General features: G+C 31.9%; 2 protein-coding genes across 2 annotated transcripts; one reads left to right on the top strand and one right to left on the bottom strand.

Moving 5' to 3' along the window:
- Nucleotides 1-305: 305 nt before the first annotated feature.
- LOTGIDRAFT_113712 (hypothetical protein) lies at nucleotides 306-4,110 on the bottom strand (the record flags this gene model as incomplete). Its single annotated transcript, XM_009051594.1, has 9 exons — nucleotides 306-432; nucleotides 719-880; nucleotides 1,178-1,323; nucleotides 1,444-1,652; nucleotides 2,176-2,296; nucleotides 2,676-2,787; nucleotides 3,212-3,301; nucleotides 3,567-3,748; nucleotides 3,988-4,110. Coding segments are annotated over 9 exons (1,272 nt in total), but the record flags the coding sequence as incomplete, so codon positions are not given.
- Nucleotides 4,111-7,255: 3,145 nt separating this feature from the next.
- Nucleotides 7,256-8,119, top strand: LOTGIDRAFT_158437 (hypothetical protein; the record flags this gene model as incomplete). The annotated part of the gene is made up of 1 exon (XM_009051593.1): nucleotides 7,256-8,119. One exon carries the CDS (start codon nucleotides 7,256-7,258, stop codon nucleotides 8,117-8,119), a length of 864 nt encoding a protein of 287 aa, XP_009049841.1.
- Nucleotides 8,120-16,685: the final 8,566 nt, after the last annotated feature.

The following is a 16,685-nucleotide window of genomic DNA, read 5'->3' as shown; positions in this document are numbered from 1 at the left end:
ACAACAATCACTGGTGAAAGTTTTATGCAACGTTTCGACTTGTTTCTCCCGTAGTCATATGTGTCTGAGGATAACGGGGGGAAACACGTCGAAACGTTGCATAAAACTTAAAACCACGGTGGTCTGTGAACACTTTTACTGTTTAACATCCCTTATCTGAGGATAGGTCAAACGGATGGTGAACCCTTCAATTAAGCTTACGTTTATCAGAATTGCTTTTAGAATATTGATTAACATTACTCTGTTTAAATTAAGTGAAGAAGAAGAATCTAGGTATATTTATATGTTTAATATCTATATAAGAATCAAGTCTGTTGAAAATAAGATGTAAATCTCTGATAAACAGCTGGACTGATGATAGTTTCAACTATTAAATAATTACAATCTTTATCAGCCTCAATATTTTGTACTGTAGCTTCTTTATATAACCAACTGAAATATATCATAGTGAAAAAATACATAAACAACTAATAAACCACAGAAACAGTAAAAATATCTTCATAAATTCCAGAAATGTTTCTGTGATGCCTTAACAAGTAAAAAGTTAATTTCTGACCTACATCATTGACAAGAGGAAACCTGGTTTAAAATCTGATATTGTGACCTGAACTGGGATTGAACCTTGTAACTGGTTAAGCTGACAAATAAATGAGCTACAGCAGCTGAAAATATAAATTATAATTGACCTATAAATGTTATAGCCAAGTTGAAGTATTACCTTAATTCTGCTCCACCATTTGGAATACGAAATGTTTTATATAATTTACCAGTAACTGTTATTAGTTTCTGTTGTATTTGTAATTGTAAATCTTGTAAACCCTGCCCAGTAGCAGCTGATACAAATAATTTATCATTTTCTTTTTCTTCTTGCAATTTCTCCCTACAATAAACAAATCAAAATAACAGTCATCTGGAGATGACACTTCAATTTGTCAATGGTCATAGAATATATACTAGGGATAAATTAGAGCATAATCAATTTTATATATATATTTTTTTAGCTCAAGAATTATTCAGTCTGATTAGAATTAGAACAAACTTTCGTTCCGTCTTTAGACCCCAACTGAAGTGGCTATATAAAAATTAAAAGTTAATAAAACAACGGAATGAAAGTTTCACAGCAAGTTATTTCATATTGCTCTGTATGATATAGAAATAAAAATTAAAAGATGCTTACAATGGGACTAGATCTGTCTTATTGCAAACTTCTATAATACTGTGTAGTCTATCTGGTGGTAATATAGATGATAATGTATCTAATACATTATGTTTTTGTCCTGATGTATCAGGATGACTTATATCACGTATGTGAATTATCACATCCTGTATAAAAAAATAAGAAATTCTAAATTACAATGATTGAACAATTTTAATATTTAGGATAGTTCCTTCTGAAAAAAAAAAAAACAATTCTTACAGCTATAAATGTAAACTGACACTTACCGCTATCAAGGCATCCTCTAGTGTGGCTGAGAAAGCTTGTATGAGGTTGGTAGGTATATCAGAAATAAAGCCTACTGTATCAACATATAAAGTTTTCATATAATTCGGTAATACACCAGCATGTACAGTAACATCTAGAGTGGCAAATAACATGTCTTTAGGTTCTAATTTATTATCTCCTGTTAACGCTTTAATTAGAGTTGTCTTTCCTGAAACAATATACAATCAAAACTTATCATTACAGCGACTGTCTACTTTGTCAGAGTAACAAAATTATTAATATCCTTTTGAGCATCTTTCTCAACTATTACCGTGTCTAATACCTTGACTGCAATAGCCAGCTTTTTTTTTTTTACAGAAGTTAGTTGATGCAGCAATTTAATTGGATGTATGCTACCAATTACAACCAATCAGTGCCCTCAACAGACAGACTGTTAACAATTTGGCTGTGCAGGTAATTGAGGGTTATGATTGGCTGTCCTCGGTCACATACAATCCAATTCTATTAATATACTGCCTAACAGACGCATTTTGTTATAACTTGAAAATGTTCATTCACTTTTCTTTATTTGTGAAATGGAAAAGTTTCTACATAGATATCATTTTGATTAGACATGCACAAAATAATTTATTTTCACAATAAACATCAACAAGTCAAAGTTATACATGAAATTTAAATGACGCACCATTGTCCATTTGAAAGACAAATGAATGAAAATGGACAATAGTTACCTGAATTTGTATAACCAACTACAGCCACTGACATAAACTCTTTTTTAAGTCGATTATTTCTTAATAAATCCCTCTGTCTTTCAATTTTCTCAAGAGCTAGCCTTATTTTATTTTCTCTTTCCTATAAAAGAAGTTTCAAAATATTACCAATTAAAATATTCAAATTAAATATTCAATTCAGAGTCTTATCATTATGAACAGGTTGTATATGATGATAACAATGTCAAAGATGATAGAGACATTCACACAATGGGATACTTGTATTGCCAGCATAAGTTTCACTTATAATGAATATAGTAAACAGAAACAGATGTCTAGACAGACTGTTTGAACAAACCTTACATTAAAGGTGTATTCAAATTCACATATTTTGGCAAAGACAAAGATAATAACTTACAGTTTCCATTGATTTTGAGACAATTTTACCTTATGCTCCATTTGTAAAAATGCTTTATAAATCCAAGTAAGCAAGACATCAGTTATGATAGAATAATAAGAACCTGAAGCATGAGTTTACGTCGACTAATATGAACAGGACCAGTACCACCAATAAAACGTGAATCTCCAATTTGCTTATCAAAAATACCTTGATGTACTTGACCCAATCGCTTCCTAAAAACAACATTACTAACATGAATACTAAGCAACACGTTAAAATGTCTTCGTGACAATATGTTGTTCTACTGAACTACCAAAGGCTCCATTGTATTCAAATGACATTAGTCCGAGATTCAAAAAATTTTCTTCATGTATTGACTTAACGTGATGTAGTATAACAGCATAAGAACAATCATAAGAAACTCAAAACTGAGCAATTTTCTTGACCACAGTAGAATTGATTCCTTAAACAATGCTCACTTATCCAAGATTTAAGTTATAATTTGGGCGATATATTTTCAGGACAGAGCAAAACCTACTCTATTAATTGATAAACATCACCTTGTAAAACATTTTATATGGATCTGGTTTCAGTTCTTATATTTCCCTTAAAAAATAACAACTTCATAAAAAATATTGAGAAATAACAAATGCCTACCGTAAAAATGGAATTTCTGCTAGTGCAATCTGTAATTTTGATTCCTTAGTTCTTGCATGGTCTTTGAATATTTGTAACACTATTGCATATCTGAAATAAGATAGAGATTCATATACATACTAACACTCTTCCCCTTGTAGTGTGCAATAAGGGATATCTAACTCTTGACTTGAGTCAAAGCTGAGACACCTCTGTTGTATTTTCCAACTTTTAATTCAACATAATTCATATCATAGATAGGTAGGTCTGTGTTATATAAAAGCTTTCCTTTTCATAATTAACACATTTTCTGAACTACATGTATATGTTCTAAGTCTTTGTAGATTACTGTCAAATATTACTTGATAAAACATACCTATCAAAAACTGGTACTCTCCATGCTTTCTGTAGAGCAGCAAGTTGAACACTAGACAACAAATCAACACCTACTAAAACTCCACTTATTCTTATATTCTGACGAATTTCAGATTTTAGTTGTCGAAATTTCTCTTTTTGAAATATTTGGTCTGATTTCAGAAACTTTACAGACACTAATTTCTGAAGAAAACAGATGTAGGGATAAAGCTACAGTCTTGTCTGCCAGATGAAGATAAGCAGCACTGTGCATTTGGGTAAAGTTTGAATTAGATTGTATAGTTTATTTCATAGTTTATATTTAACCTACAATATGATACAATTATTAAAAAACAAAGTTCTCTCTACATCAGCTGAAAAGTAGGAAGTAAAACTTCATTCATTTTCATTTCATCTTAAATTCCATAACAAACTAAGCTTACCTTTTCTACAACTTTCCAGTTGGGTAGAGTTTCTACCAATGTACACGTTTCTTCTAATCTTAATGTGGATGATGTTAGCTTGTTTTTATGTGGACCCCATTTTACATCTAAATAAAAAAAATAACAAACCTTAAATTGAACTGAGTGAAATAATTCAAATGTAATCAAATCTGCCTTCTTCTTACTTTTTCCAGCTTTGATTTGAATGCAATAATCTCCACTCTGAAAAAAATCATAGATGCTCGATGATGAAAGAAAAGAGACTAATAGGGAAAACAGCTTATGCTAACGAAGATCTTGAGGTATCAAATGGTATCTCGACCAAACTTTTGTCAATGGTCTTGTTCGTTTGACTCTTCACATGAGCTTTTTAAAATTTTGTGACTATTCTATCTCAGGTATAAATCTTTGCTAATTTACATGAGTGTATACACAAGAGGAGTTAATAATATTACCTGGTTGAATTACTAATAATCTATGACCTAAATCTGGTATATGACATATATTCCGTATAAATGACTGATAATCCTTGTCCTTAAATAATTCATCTGCTTCCTCTGAAATTATTATTTACATTCAGCATATATTTCATACAGGTATGTTTCCAGCTTTCAAGGGTAGAGTTCATGGGTAGATACCTTCACTTAAACATGCAGATGGTTCACTGTTATTTTAATTGATTCATATTACAGGTGATTTTATAAAAGATGAATATCATTAAAAAATTTACCATTACTGGGGACTTCATTTTGAATAAAATCCTTGTCATCAAATTTTGACATGTGACGTATTGCTTTATATTGACAATATGACAAACGATTTGAAATTCTTAATATTCTAAGACTTGATTTCTTCATCATTTGAACTTTAAATGCATCACATCTCTTTGTTGAATATGTACATAATACTGAATACTCAACATGAGGAACATTTCTGATGAACTTCAACATCTCTGAAAAGAACAATTTGTATCTAAGTTTTACATACTTTTCCAAATTATATAACAGTTTGCTTATTAGCCACTGTTCTACGTAAAGTTTTGGTATTCAGTGGACTTTGTACATGTCAACTAGCCTACAAAGTGAGTTAACTCGTCTACAAACCAAAAGTCAACTTGTCGACATAAGAACTATTGTAATAAAGATATTATTGGTGAAATAACAATGTTCATTTAAATGGTGATGAATTAATATTCTAATCAAATGTCAGTCACTGGGGACCAGATCTACCAAGCATTGAGACATTGAGAAATACGAATACAAATGGTTGGTAACTTGATAACATTTTCTTACGAAATGAATAGGCTTTCCTTATTGTCTAAGAAAGATTATCAAGAATCATTATTTGAAATGTTTTAAAATTCAATGTTAATTTGTGATTATCCCCAATTTCTTATACTTTGTATTTTATACAGTCCCATTACCTAATTTTGTGCGAACGTAGTTTCATGTATTTCCGGAAATAATAAATAATTTACCTCGAGAGACCTCCATATTTGCATGTTTTGATAGGCATGGCATACAACGTCAACCTGTAGAATTTTTCCTACAGTTTCAAAGCAATGTCAAATTTATTATCTATTTCTAACATATACAAAATGGCGGATTTCAGTTATTACCAAATGCCACCAGTTTTTATTGGCCAAATTTTCTTATAATCCCAAGCTGTGCTCGGAATTTGTCTGCTTGAATATATTCCAGCGAATGCTAGTGGATTCCATGTCAACAGAAAATTCTGTGGAACACAATGTGGGTCATATTCTTATGTTGTTTCAATACATTTTAGCAATAAATTACTCTTACATTTTACTTATCTTATTTTGTCAGTCACTATTTTTTGTTTTGAATTATTGTTTTTTGAAGGAATTGTCAATAGTTATAATGAATTGATAGTAAAGATAAATACTGGTACCAAGAAATAAAAATTATGCCACTAGATATCCATACAATGTGTGTTTTCCTTGACTTATTTATAGATCAAACATTGTAGGCCTACACGAAAATAGGTAACATTTTGCAACTGTTGTCATGTTTGTTACTTATGAAGTATGTGTGAAGGTGAGGCTTGAGGGACACATTAAGAAAATCGAAACAAACCAGTTTTAATTATTTCCTAAAATATCTCAAGAAATATCTACGACATCAAAATTCGATGTTGAATCCTTATACTTAAACTTATCGGCACAAATTTACAGGCGTTTTTGTGGGTCAATTCGATTAGGTAGATCAGCTATTTTGTGCGTTTGTGAGCCAGGACGATTAGGCTACTCGGTACATTTGTGAGCCAGTTTACCTAAATTAATTTGGCTAATAATCCTAATCGTTCAAGAGGTGGTAAGGCGATTCGATAAGGCTTTTCCAAGATGGCGGCAAGTGGAAGTTGGAAGTCTTTCATTGGTTGTCAGCAGAGGGATCCATATTGCCAAATCGCCGATTTGAATTTCGCTTTTGTGGACCACTGCTAATTTAAACCAAATTGCACCAAATCGTACTACCTAATCGAATCGGCCCACAAAAACGCCCCTTGTTACCACTGAAATGTTGTATCATTCGTTGTTTTTTTTGTAGGCTAACAATACAAGTCTTTACAAGTTCAAAAGTAAAATCAACGAACTACTTATTTCTAATTTATAATAATATGGAGCCTAACTACCCTAAGAAATCCAAAGCTTACATTAATGTCTTACTGTTAGTTAAAACGTTTTGTACGAGCTCTTTATTTTGTTGTTTATGGGCGCATCCATCTTGGTTTAGTTCAAATTTTAAACCTTACCTGCTTTTCTGTTTTTTTTTTTAAGAAAAACGAAATATATTCAGAATTCCTAAAGGGGCACTCACACCATCACAAGTAAAGCCTAAGTATGGCTGAAAATAAAAATAATAATGGTCGTAGGTTCCAAACGCAACTCATATGTATCTAAGGGATTTTGTAAAGTACACAACAAACATGCACTGATGCAGGTCTTTACAAAAAGAAGCACAGAGTAGGCCTAGGCTAATTTTGGAAAATGGGTAGGCCTACATTATATCTGTTGTGATCGTGTTGCGTGCGTAGCTTCCTTGTTGCGTTAATGTTTCGTATAATTTGATTGCAGAAATTTGAAAAGAATAATTGAACATGTTCAACATGAATTTACAAACATACTCAATGTGTGTCTTTGAAACTGTTTAGTTGCAAGCAAAGTGTTTCCTGAACTAATGACTTTTTTTTAATTCGCAACCAAACACAACTTGCGATCACTTTGGTGTATAGGAACCTCTAGAACAAAATGGATTTTGCTAATCGTCACACACCACCGATAAATGCTCACATCACAGGTACAAGTCTACCCAGCTATACGAATGGAAACTATGCCACGTCCCCGACGAGTAATTATCTCGGTCAAGCGTCGACGGCATTATTTCATCCCGGTACTAACACACAGGGAAATCTAGAACACTTTATAACTGATATTTATCAAAAATTACAGAAAATGGATTTGCTCGATCAAATAAACCAAAGACTGTGTACCATGGAAAGTAGGTTTGATTCACTAGAAAGGACGATCTATGGAATGAAAACAGAGATAGGTAGTCAAGCCGAACGATTGGATGGGTTGGAATTTCAGAGATCACTGGTTGATGACCGTATGCATATGTTGGCGATAGAAAACAAGGAACTGAAAGAGAGAATGTTGGATATTCAAACTCGTTCAATGAAAGATAACCTATTATTTGGTGGGATCGAGGATACCGGAGATATCAACGAGAATACAGAGGAGATTGTTCAGACATTTATTAAAGATAAACTTCAGATTTCTGAAGATATACGCTTCCATGTTGTGCATCGTCTCCGTAAACAACCGGATGGGAAACCAAGGACTATCGTGGCAAAATTCGAGAGTAGTAAGGACAAAATAAAAGAGACTCTAAGAGAATGGAGACCTTATTCGGTTTATGAACAATACCCTCAAGAAATTAACGAAAGGCGCAAATTACTAATAACCGTATTCAAAGATGCGCGCCGACTTGGCAATAGAGCATCTCTAAATATCGACAAACTGTATATTAACGGACGGCTTCACCGCCCAGGAGAATCCCTACCCCCTCAGTTCACAAGAAATCAAGATCCGCCCAATGTGTTACAAAACTAGGACAACGTAACGAGAGGTTACAACAATAACAATGTGAATGAAACTCTGATTAAACTAACACATCTAAATGTTTGTGGGGTCAAAAGAAAGTTGTTGTTACCCGAATTTACTGATCTAATTAACTCATTCGATTTATTGATCTTTAGTGAATGTAAAACTGATCAGTATGATGTATTACAGCTTCCTGATGGATACCCATACTTTGCAAAACATATAGACAAAAGTTCGTGAGGCGATCAGGTGGAATCATGGTTGTTTACAAAAATGACCTTAAGTCACATCTAAAGTTTCATGTAACAACTTCTGAATTCGTTCTGTGGCTTAGTGTATCAAAAAATGTGCGTAACATTGATTTTGATATATTAGTAGGTTGTATCTATATACCCCCCGAAAATTCTCGATACACCTCACCTGACGCATTTGCCGAAATTGAGAATGAATTGATTACTATTATGGGAGACGTTAATTGCAAGCCTGTACTTATAGGTGATTTCAATTCTCGTACTCGATGTAACCCTGATTACACTATACCAGATAACGACTTGATAGAAACTCTCGATATTGATGTCAGTGATATACACTTATTTATATGATTTTGAAAATCTTTCGAAATATGATGTCCCACTAAATAGATCTAGTCAAGACACTAGTGCACCTAGTAGCTCTTAGAAATGTGCAAATGTAATAATCTCTATATATGGTAGAATAGACCAAGATAAAAATGTAGGTAAAGCTACATGTAGTGGCACAAGTGTCATTGATTATGTATTAATGTCATCTAAGATAATTAATATTATTTCAACATTTGAAATACAAGATTTTAACCCATTATTCAGTGATGTACACTCTAGAATTGATGTATCTTTCAAAAGTTCTCCCGATATAGTAAATTATAATCAACCTGATAACAGTATAACACATAGCTCGTATACCAAATGGAACTGTGCAAAAAAAGATGTCTTCACTAACTTAGTTAATACAAATGTCGATATTATACAAAATATAATATCAAATTTAAGTAACATATCAAGTACCCAAAATAAGGATACTATACGTCAAAAAATAAATAAGTCTGTTGAAGAAATATGCAATTTATTTACAAATTCAGCGATAACTGCCTTTGGGTTAACAAACATAAAAGGAAAAACCAAATATAAAAAAATAATATGGAAAATAAACCCTGGTTTAATAAAAATTGTAAGCTATACAGAACAAAATTCCATAACGCAATGAAAAAATATTCAAAACATAAAAATATTAACAATAAAGATAGCATGAAAATAGCAAGTAAAGAGTATAAAACTACTCTTAATGCAGCATTCAACACCTTTCAATTTAATGCTGAAAACGAAATAAGAATCAAATCAAGTCATGATCCCAAATCGAAACTACTTGATAGTATTTGTGGAAACACTAAAAATAATAAAGCTGATATCAAAATAGATGAATTATATGATTATTTTAAACAATTGAACAGCTCTGATCAGATAGATGAACACTTTGATACTTCACTTGACTGTGAAAATAACTTCGGTGATATTCTTAATTCACCAATAACTGACTCAGAAATAACGGAAGCTATAAATAACCTTAAATCTATTAGAGCTTGTGGCATCGACAACATATACAATGAATACATAAAATCAAGTATTGGGACATGTCTCCAATTATACAACATACTTTTTAATACGGTACTTGACACAGCGATAATACCAGAAGTCTGGTCAATCGGAACTATACGACCAATTTACAAACACAGGGGTGACCCGAAAAATCCAGATAACTACCGAGCCATTACTTTAATTTCCTGTTTGGGCAAGGTCTTTACCTCTATTTTAAACAAAAGATTGAATGATCTCGCTGAAGAAACAAATTTAATATCCGACTGTCAAGCAGGTTTTCGGAAAGGATATTCCACAACCGATAACATGTTTGTCTTACAATCCCTAATAAATATATAGCTTGCATTTGGGAAGAAACTGTACTGTGTTTTTGTAGATTTAAAAAAAGCATTCGACACTGTGTGGCGAACAGGACTGTGGCAGAAATTACTAAAGTGTAATATTCGTGGTAAAATATTCAATGTTATTTATAACCTATATTATGACACTAAATCGTGCGTCAAAAATAGGGATGATATATCTGGATACTTTTCATGTAACACTGGCGTACGCCAGGGAGAAAACTTATCACCATTTTTATTTGCTATCTTTTTAAATGACATTGAAGACTTTTTCACAAACAATGACGTCCCAGAACTCCATCATATTAATTCATTAAACATAACTAACATTGGTTTATATCTTCGATTATTTTTATTGTTATATGCGGATGATACTGTTATTTTGTCTGAAACGGAAAATGATCTGCAAAAATCTTTAGACAGCCTTGAACTTTACTGTAAAACGTGGAAATTACATATCAATTTAGACAAGACTAAGGTTGTTATTTTCTCCAAGGGAAAAATTAAAAAGAAAAATAAATTTCATATATTTAATAATGAACTAGAGTTTAAGGATTCATATACATATCTATACCTCCTTATCAACTTTAATGGTAAATTCTCCAAAGCAAGACAGCAACTAATAGATCAATCACAAAAGGCCCTGTATGCCTTATACCTAAAAATACGAAATATAGTGCTTCCAATCGATATACAATTAAAATTATTTGATATGCTAATTTCACCTATTCTTTTATATTCAGTAGAAATCTGGGGCTATGAGACTTGCTCGGATATCGAACGAATACACCTTAAATTCTGTAAAAGAATACTTAATCTTAGAACATCCACTCCAAACTTCATGGTTTATGGGGAAATTGGGCGATATCCACTCGATATAACAATAAAAACAAGATTAATAACATACTGGTATAAATTAATAAACTCGAACAAACTATCGACTAAATTATACAATCTAATGTATCAACTTCACATAACAGGAAACAAAGAATTTAAATATTTGAACTTCATTAAAGGGATACTAGAAAATACTGGAATGTCATATGTTTGGTTGAATCAAAACATAATTACAAATACTGTTAATTTGCACTACACTAAAACAGAATCTATGTGATCAATATATTCAACAATGGAACTGTGATGTTTCAAACTCGTCTCGAGGAACATTTTACGCTATATTTAAAACTGAACTTAATATTGAAAAATATCTAATTAAATTGAAACCATTTCACCGAAATATTTTTTGTAAATTTAGAACATCAAATTTAAGATTACCAATTGAAACAGGTCGATGGGTTAAAATTCCCAGAATCGAACGAATATGCCCGTTGTGCAAAAATGAGATCGGAGATGAATTCCATTATCTTTTCAAATGTCCGAACGAAAACATCGTAACTCTAAGGATAAAATATATACCTAAATACTACCATACTAATCCATCTCTATTAATAATGAAGGGATTGATAAGTTTATGCAACTGCAAAGTTTTGATTAACCTGTGCTATTTTTTGTCTAAATTAGAAAAAGAACTAGTCGGTTACAAACCAAATTAATTATAATTTTATACAATTTTATTATATATATTTTATACTATTGCACTTTATTTATTATATTGTATGTATATATATTCTACACTCTGATTTTTGTACATATTCGAATATACATGTTTCATGTAACCTCTTGTTACCCACTCTGTGGGTTTGAGTTGAATAAATAACTTGAACTATTAACTAATTATTGCCCTCTCTTAGTCTCTTTAACTCAACTGATCTCACTGGACCTTGTCACCTTCTGTCATTGGCCAACTGAGTGAGTTTTCAGTGAGTTTCATCACCTGTCCAGTCAGAAACTTGACTTTTACCTAAGTCCTAAGAAGAAGGAAGTATATTTCAACCTCCTTGAAATACTGGATATCTACTTCTTCTTTATTCTTTTTCATCACCAGTTATTTTCTTCTAATAACTTCACAGGTATGTGTGTTTTTGGTATTTTATTGTGTAATTGTCCTTCTGGGAAACTATATTTTGTATGAGAGGTGTATAAATGTAACCATGGTATTTTAAGCAACTGCAGCCATCTTGAATTTTTATGCTTTGGGATCTTTTGTGTTCAATATATTCATAGTCTTTTATTTAATTCCTAAGTGTTATAATTACCTTTTAATTATAATTACATTCACAGGTTTAGTTATAGATAGATATAGTTATAAATATTTCAACAGCTTTATATAAAACCCCATCTTTGGGTTAGTTTTACTTTTATATATTTAATCTTATTTCATCTAGTCCCTGGCATAAGTTTCCCTCATTGCATATTAAGTTTAACATATATTACTAGTATAGAAGTGTAAATAGGTATTGTGCATTTACTGTAATAATAATTCTGTGATAGTTCATTATTAAGATATAGTATTTTATCATTGTATTATATATCAAATTGTATCATATTATTATTACAGGGTATTATTATTAAAGATATGAACTGAGAACATCGTTTTTGATATAACAACTGAACTAGCCCGGCTACATTATAGGTTCGTATCGAATGTTTCATTAGCTATTAGCTTTGTACCTTACGTAAATGTGGTTACTGTGGTTACCACTACAGTAAGGTCTAACACTGTCCTTCTTGACATATCATTCTGTTAACCTTTGCCTGACCTCTGATTCGGTCTAATTTTAACTAGACTGCTAGTAGCACGCATAACTCTTAAGTTCAGGATGCAACTCACTCTATCGCACATAACTCATACGTCAATGATTATAGGGAGATCAAAAGTTCAATTTGCATCCTATAAGAAGCCAAAAAGTAACCCACAGGAATACCACACGCATCTTATACACAATCCATAGGTCGAAAATGAAACTGTTGATTTCGGCACCGTTTGGTGAGTATACCAAATATACAGAATATACAAATTAAAGGTTTCATCTAATAGGCGATATGGTGTGAGGGCCCCTAAAAGGCGACAAGAAATGGACTATGGTCGCGGGAAAACTAAAGAAAAAGTCCCTAAAATATAAAATTACAAACATAAAAAACAGTCGACCTTATACGGTACCGCGAGTTATGCAACCATATTGCGTTCTAACGTTTTCCGGCGTCTGTACCACGCGTGTACACGAACATGTCCAAATTAAACGCAGTGGTAAATGGTGGCGATAATGGCGACACATTCAGTCAAGTAACCTAATTTTGTGATAACTTACTTTTCGTTCATCTCCGAAAATGATTTATAATTATTCACATGCGCGAATTCAGTTATTACCAAATATCACCATGTTTTTATCTGCCGAATTCTCTTATAATCCCAAGCTGTAATCGGAATTCCAAGTGTCGTCAGCTAGAATATATTCCATGGAACAAAGTCACAGGAATATTCCGTGTTAGCAGAAAAATTCCATGGAACACAATCCATAATGTTATGACCCCGTGGCTAGTGCACAGACCCTTGAAGTTGTCAATATTAATACAACATGGGCAATGTGGAGATATTATTGTGTCAATGTATATAAACAAGCGAAGGCTTCTAATGGCATAACAGGTACAAATGTAAACAAAGCTGTTTATTTAATAATAATAATCTTTATTAGTGTGAAAATTAGGCCTGGCCTTTTACAATTTTGCCCTTTTAAGGAACACAACATATAATACAAAAGAAACTAAAAACAACAAAAATAGCAATGTAACTATTAACAGTTCTATACATTTATCATTCATCTGATTATGTTGTTCTATTTTTTCAAGAAAAAAAAGAGTTGTTTTTTAAATTTTGCCAAAATATTGATTTTCTTTAATGATCGAGGTATAGAGCTCAATAAACAACGGCCTTTATATTTCAAGCTATTCTTATACATGTATATGGATTGAATAGGTTTTGGAATTAAGGAATCTCTGGTTAATGGATGCATATGGTGTGTTTTTATATCGAACAATATTTTGAAGATAAACTGGACAATTACGATTTGCGATTTTAAAGAGAAAAGTGCTTTTAATGACTAAATGACGTTTTGGAACTGTAAAAATATTCAATGATGTGGATAAGGTTTCATGGGAAGATGACAGTGGAGAAGGTTTCAGTACTGCATTATTATTAATAAGCCTGAAAGCCAATTTTTGAAATCTATTAATGGGTGCTTAAGAATAATTATTACAAGTATCACAAATGGTGAAGCAGTAATCAATGTGGGACTGAAAATGAGCGATAAATAATTTAATAAGGTTTGAAGGAAGGAGAGGTTTAATCTTGCGCATTTGAAATAATTTCTGATTTAAATTTTACTATTATAATTCACAGGTTTATTCTAATTAAAATTTTGATCCAAAATAACACCCAATAATTCAAATTCTGTGACATTTTGAATTTGAGAATTCTATAGTTGTAACGAAAGATAATTTCCTAGAATTTCTAATTGACAATTTGAGCCAATTAACATAGTCTTAGTTTTCGATTAATTTATAACCATAGAATTATCATGACACATTGAACGATGGATTTTATTAGTTTCTGATTGAAGAACCGAGTTTAAAGAGAAAATATCTAAAAAGCCAGAAAATTATTCGAAAACTTATAGAATTTTAATATTTGTTAAAGAATATTATGATTTACCATGTCAAGCTTTACGAAAATAGAAAAATATTAATCCAGTAAGCATGCTATTATTGATATAGATATTTTCCGTTATATTGGTGAGTGCTGTGTGGCAGGAACTAATTGATCTAAAGCCAGATTGAATTTTGAATATAATAGGTTATGAGTAGTTAAATAGTTGTTGATATGGAAATGAAAATATTTTTTTAAGTGGTTTAGAGACAGCTTGTAGAATTGATATAGGTCTGTAATTGCTTGCCAAACTTTACCAGATTTTTTGACAATACTTCGCCAGCTTCAAGATATCTGTTTTTAGTTAGTGAAATACTTGTTTGGTGTTTTTGGACGAAGGACCTCTTTCTTACTTACGACTCCTGTGTACTTTTATTGGAAATCAATCAAGTCGCCAAGGAGCACTTTTCTCTTGTTTTGGAAAATAGCCAACTTCCATGAGCACAATTAAACTGTAGTCCCCGCACAAAAAGGTAAGTAAATGGACTACAGACAACAAGGGGTTTACTATGCCCCTTTACAAAGTCTTCGTTATACGTTAACGTTATAATTAATTAAATTAAAATATATACTTTTTTTGTCATTTAAAATATACATACATATAAATTAACAAAAAGCAAAACATTTATACATATAGGATAATTCTTTGAATTTTTTTTTCATATTTAATATGCAAATTTTAACGTGCGGGACTGCAGTGTAGTGGCGTTATGCCATTGGAAGCCTTCTCTGTTTATACGCTCACATGAAATGGGGGTGCATATTGTCGCCACCCTGTCCGCCCACAATTGCTCGTAAACACTCTACAAGGCACAATTCTTGATTGATTTCGACGAAACTTGGTATGGTTGTTTGTAATTACCCAAAGGATGAACCCTATTGAAAATCAGAAATATCGAAAAATATTTAGTATGAGTCATTGCCCTTGTTCTTAAAATACTCGTAAACACTCAAGAAGGAGCAATTCTTACGGATTTTGATGAAACTTGGTGTGGGTGTTTGTTATCACCCAAGAATGAACCCTATTTAAAATCAAAGATAGCTTACCAGGCAGGGTAATATACGTCCACTGGCACCTTTGATTTTAAATAAAAATATTTGGCATTACAGTAACAATTACCAGTATGAAATATTTAACCTCAGATATACACTTCTTTTGAACTTTTTGAGGCGATACTGAATAATATTACATAGTTTAATCAAATCTGTCAAGAAGTGGGCCTTCTAGAATGTTTACAGGCTAAAACTTGAACGCGTTTTTTAAGAACAGGGGCAATAATAGGTTTATCTTTGGGTGATTACATACACTCACACCAAGTTTCGTCAAAATCCATCAAGAATTCTGCCTTCTAGAGTGTTTACGTGCTACAAATTGAACCCATTATTAAGAACAAGGGCAATAACTCATACCAATTATTTTTCGATTTTTCTGATTTTCATCTTTGGGTGATTACTAACACTCATACCAAGTTTCATCTATATCCGCCAAGTTTTGTGTCTTCTAGAGTGTTTACAAGCTAAAATTGAACATGTTTTCAAGAACAAGGGCAATAACTAATTATTTTTTGTTCAAAAGAAGTGTATGTCTGAAGGTTGAATATTTCATACTGGTAATTTTATTTGTACTGCCAAATATGTACAGAGATGGATCCATATGTTGGAACTATTATTACAATAATATGATACTTGCACAAAAAAACATGTTTGACATATTTCAAGTAAAAGTAGACATAATAGCAGCTTCACTACTGAACTTCTTGTTTACTCCTGCTAAGACTACCAACTTGCTTGCTCTTACTTATTCATTGTTAACTAAATGTTTGTAACCATTGTGTTAAATAAAACCTTTTAAAACTAACTTTTGAAACGGATGTTGACATTTTGAAACGGAAGTATGAATATTCATATCTGAGCAAGAAATGATGAACAACAAACGGCATGACCTAGAGGAAATTTTGGCTAGTCACCTACAGAACCTCAAATTTCAAAACTCAACTCCC

This window comes from Lottia gigantea (assembly GCF_000327385.1).
Source record: "Lottia gigantea unplaced genomic scaffold LOTGIsca_17, whole genome shotgun sequence".
Classification (NCBI taxonomy): Eukaryota; Metazoa; Mollusca; class Gastropoda; family Lottiidae; genus Lottia; species Lottia gigantea.
This window is presented reverse-complemented; position numbering and strand designations above follow the sequence as displayed.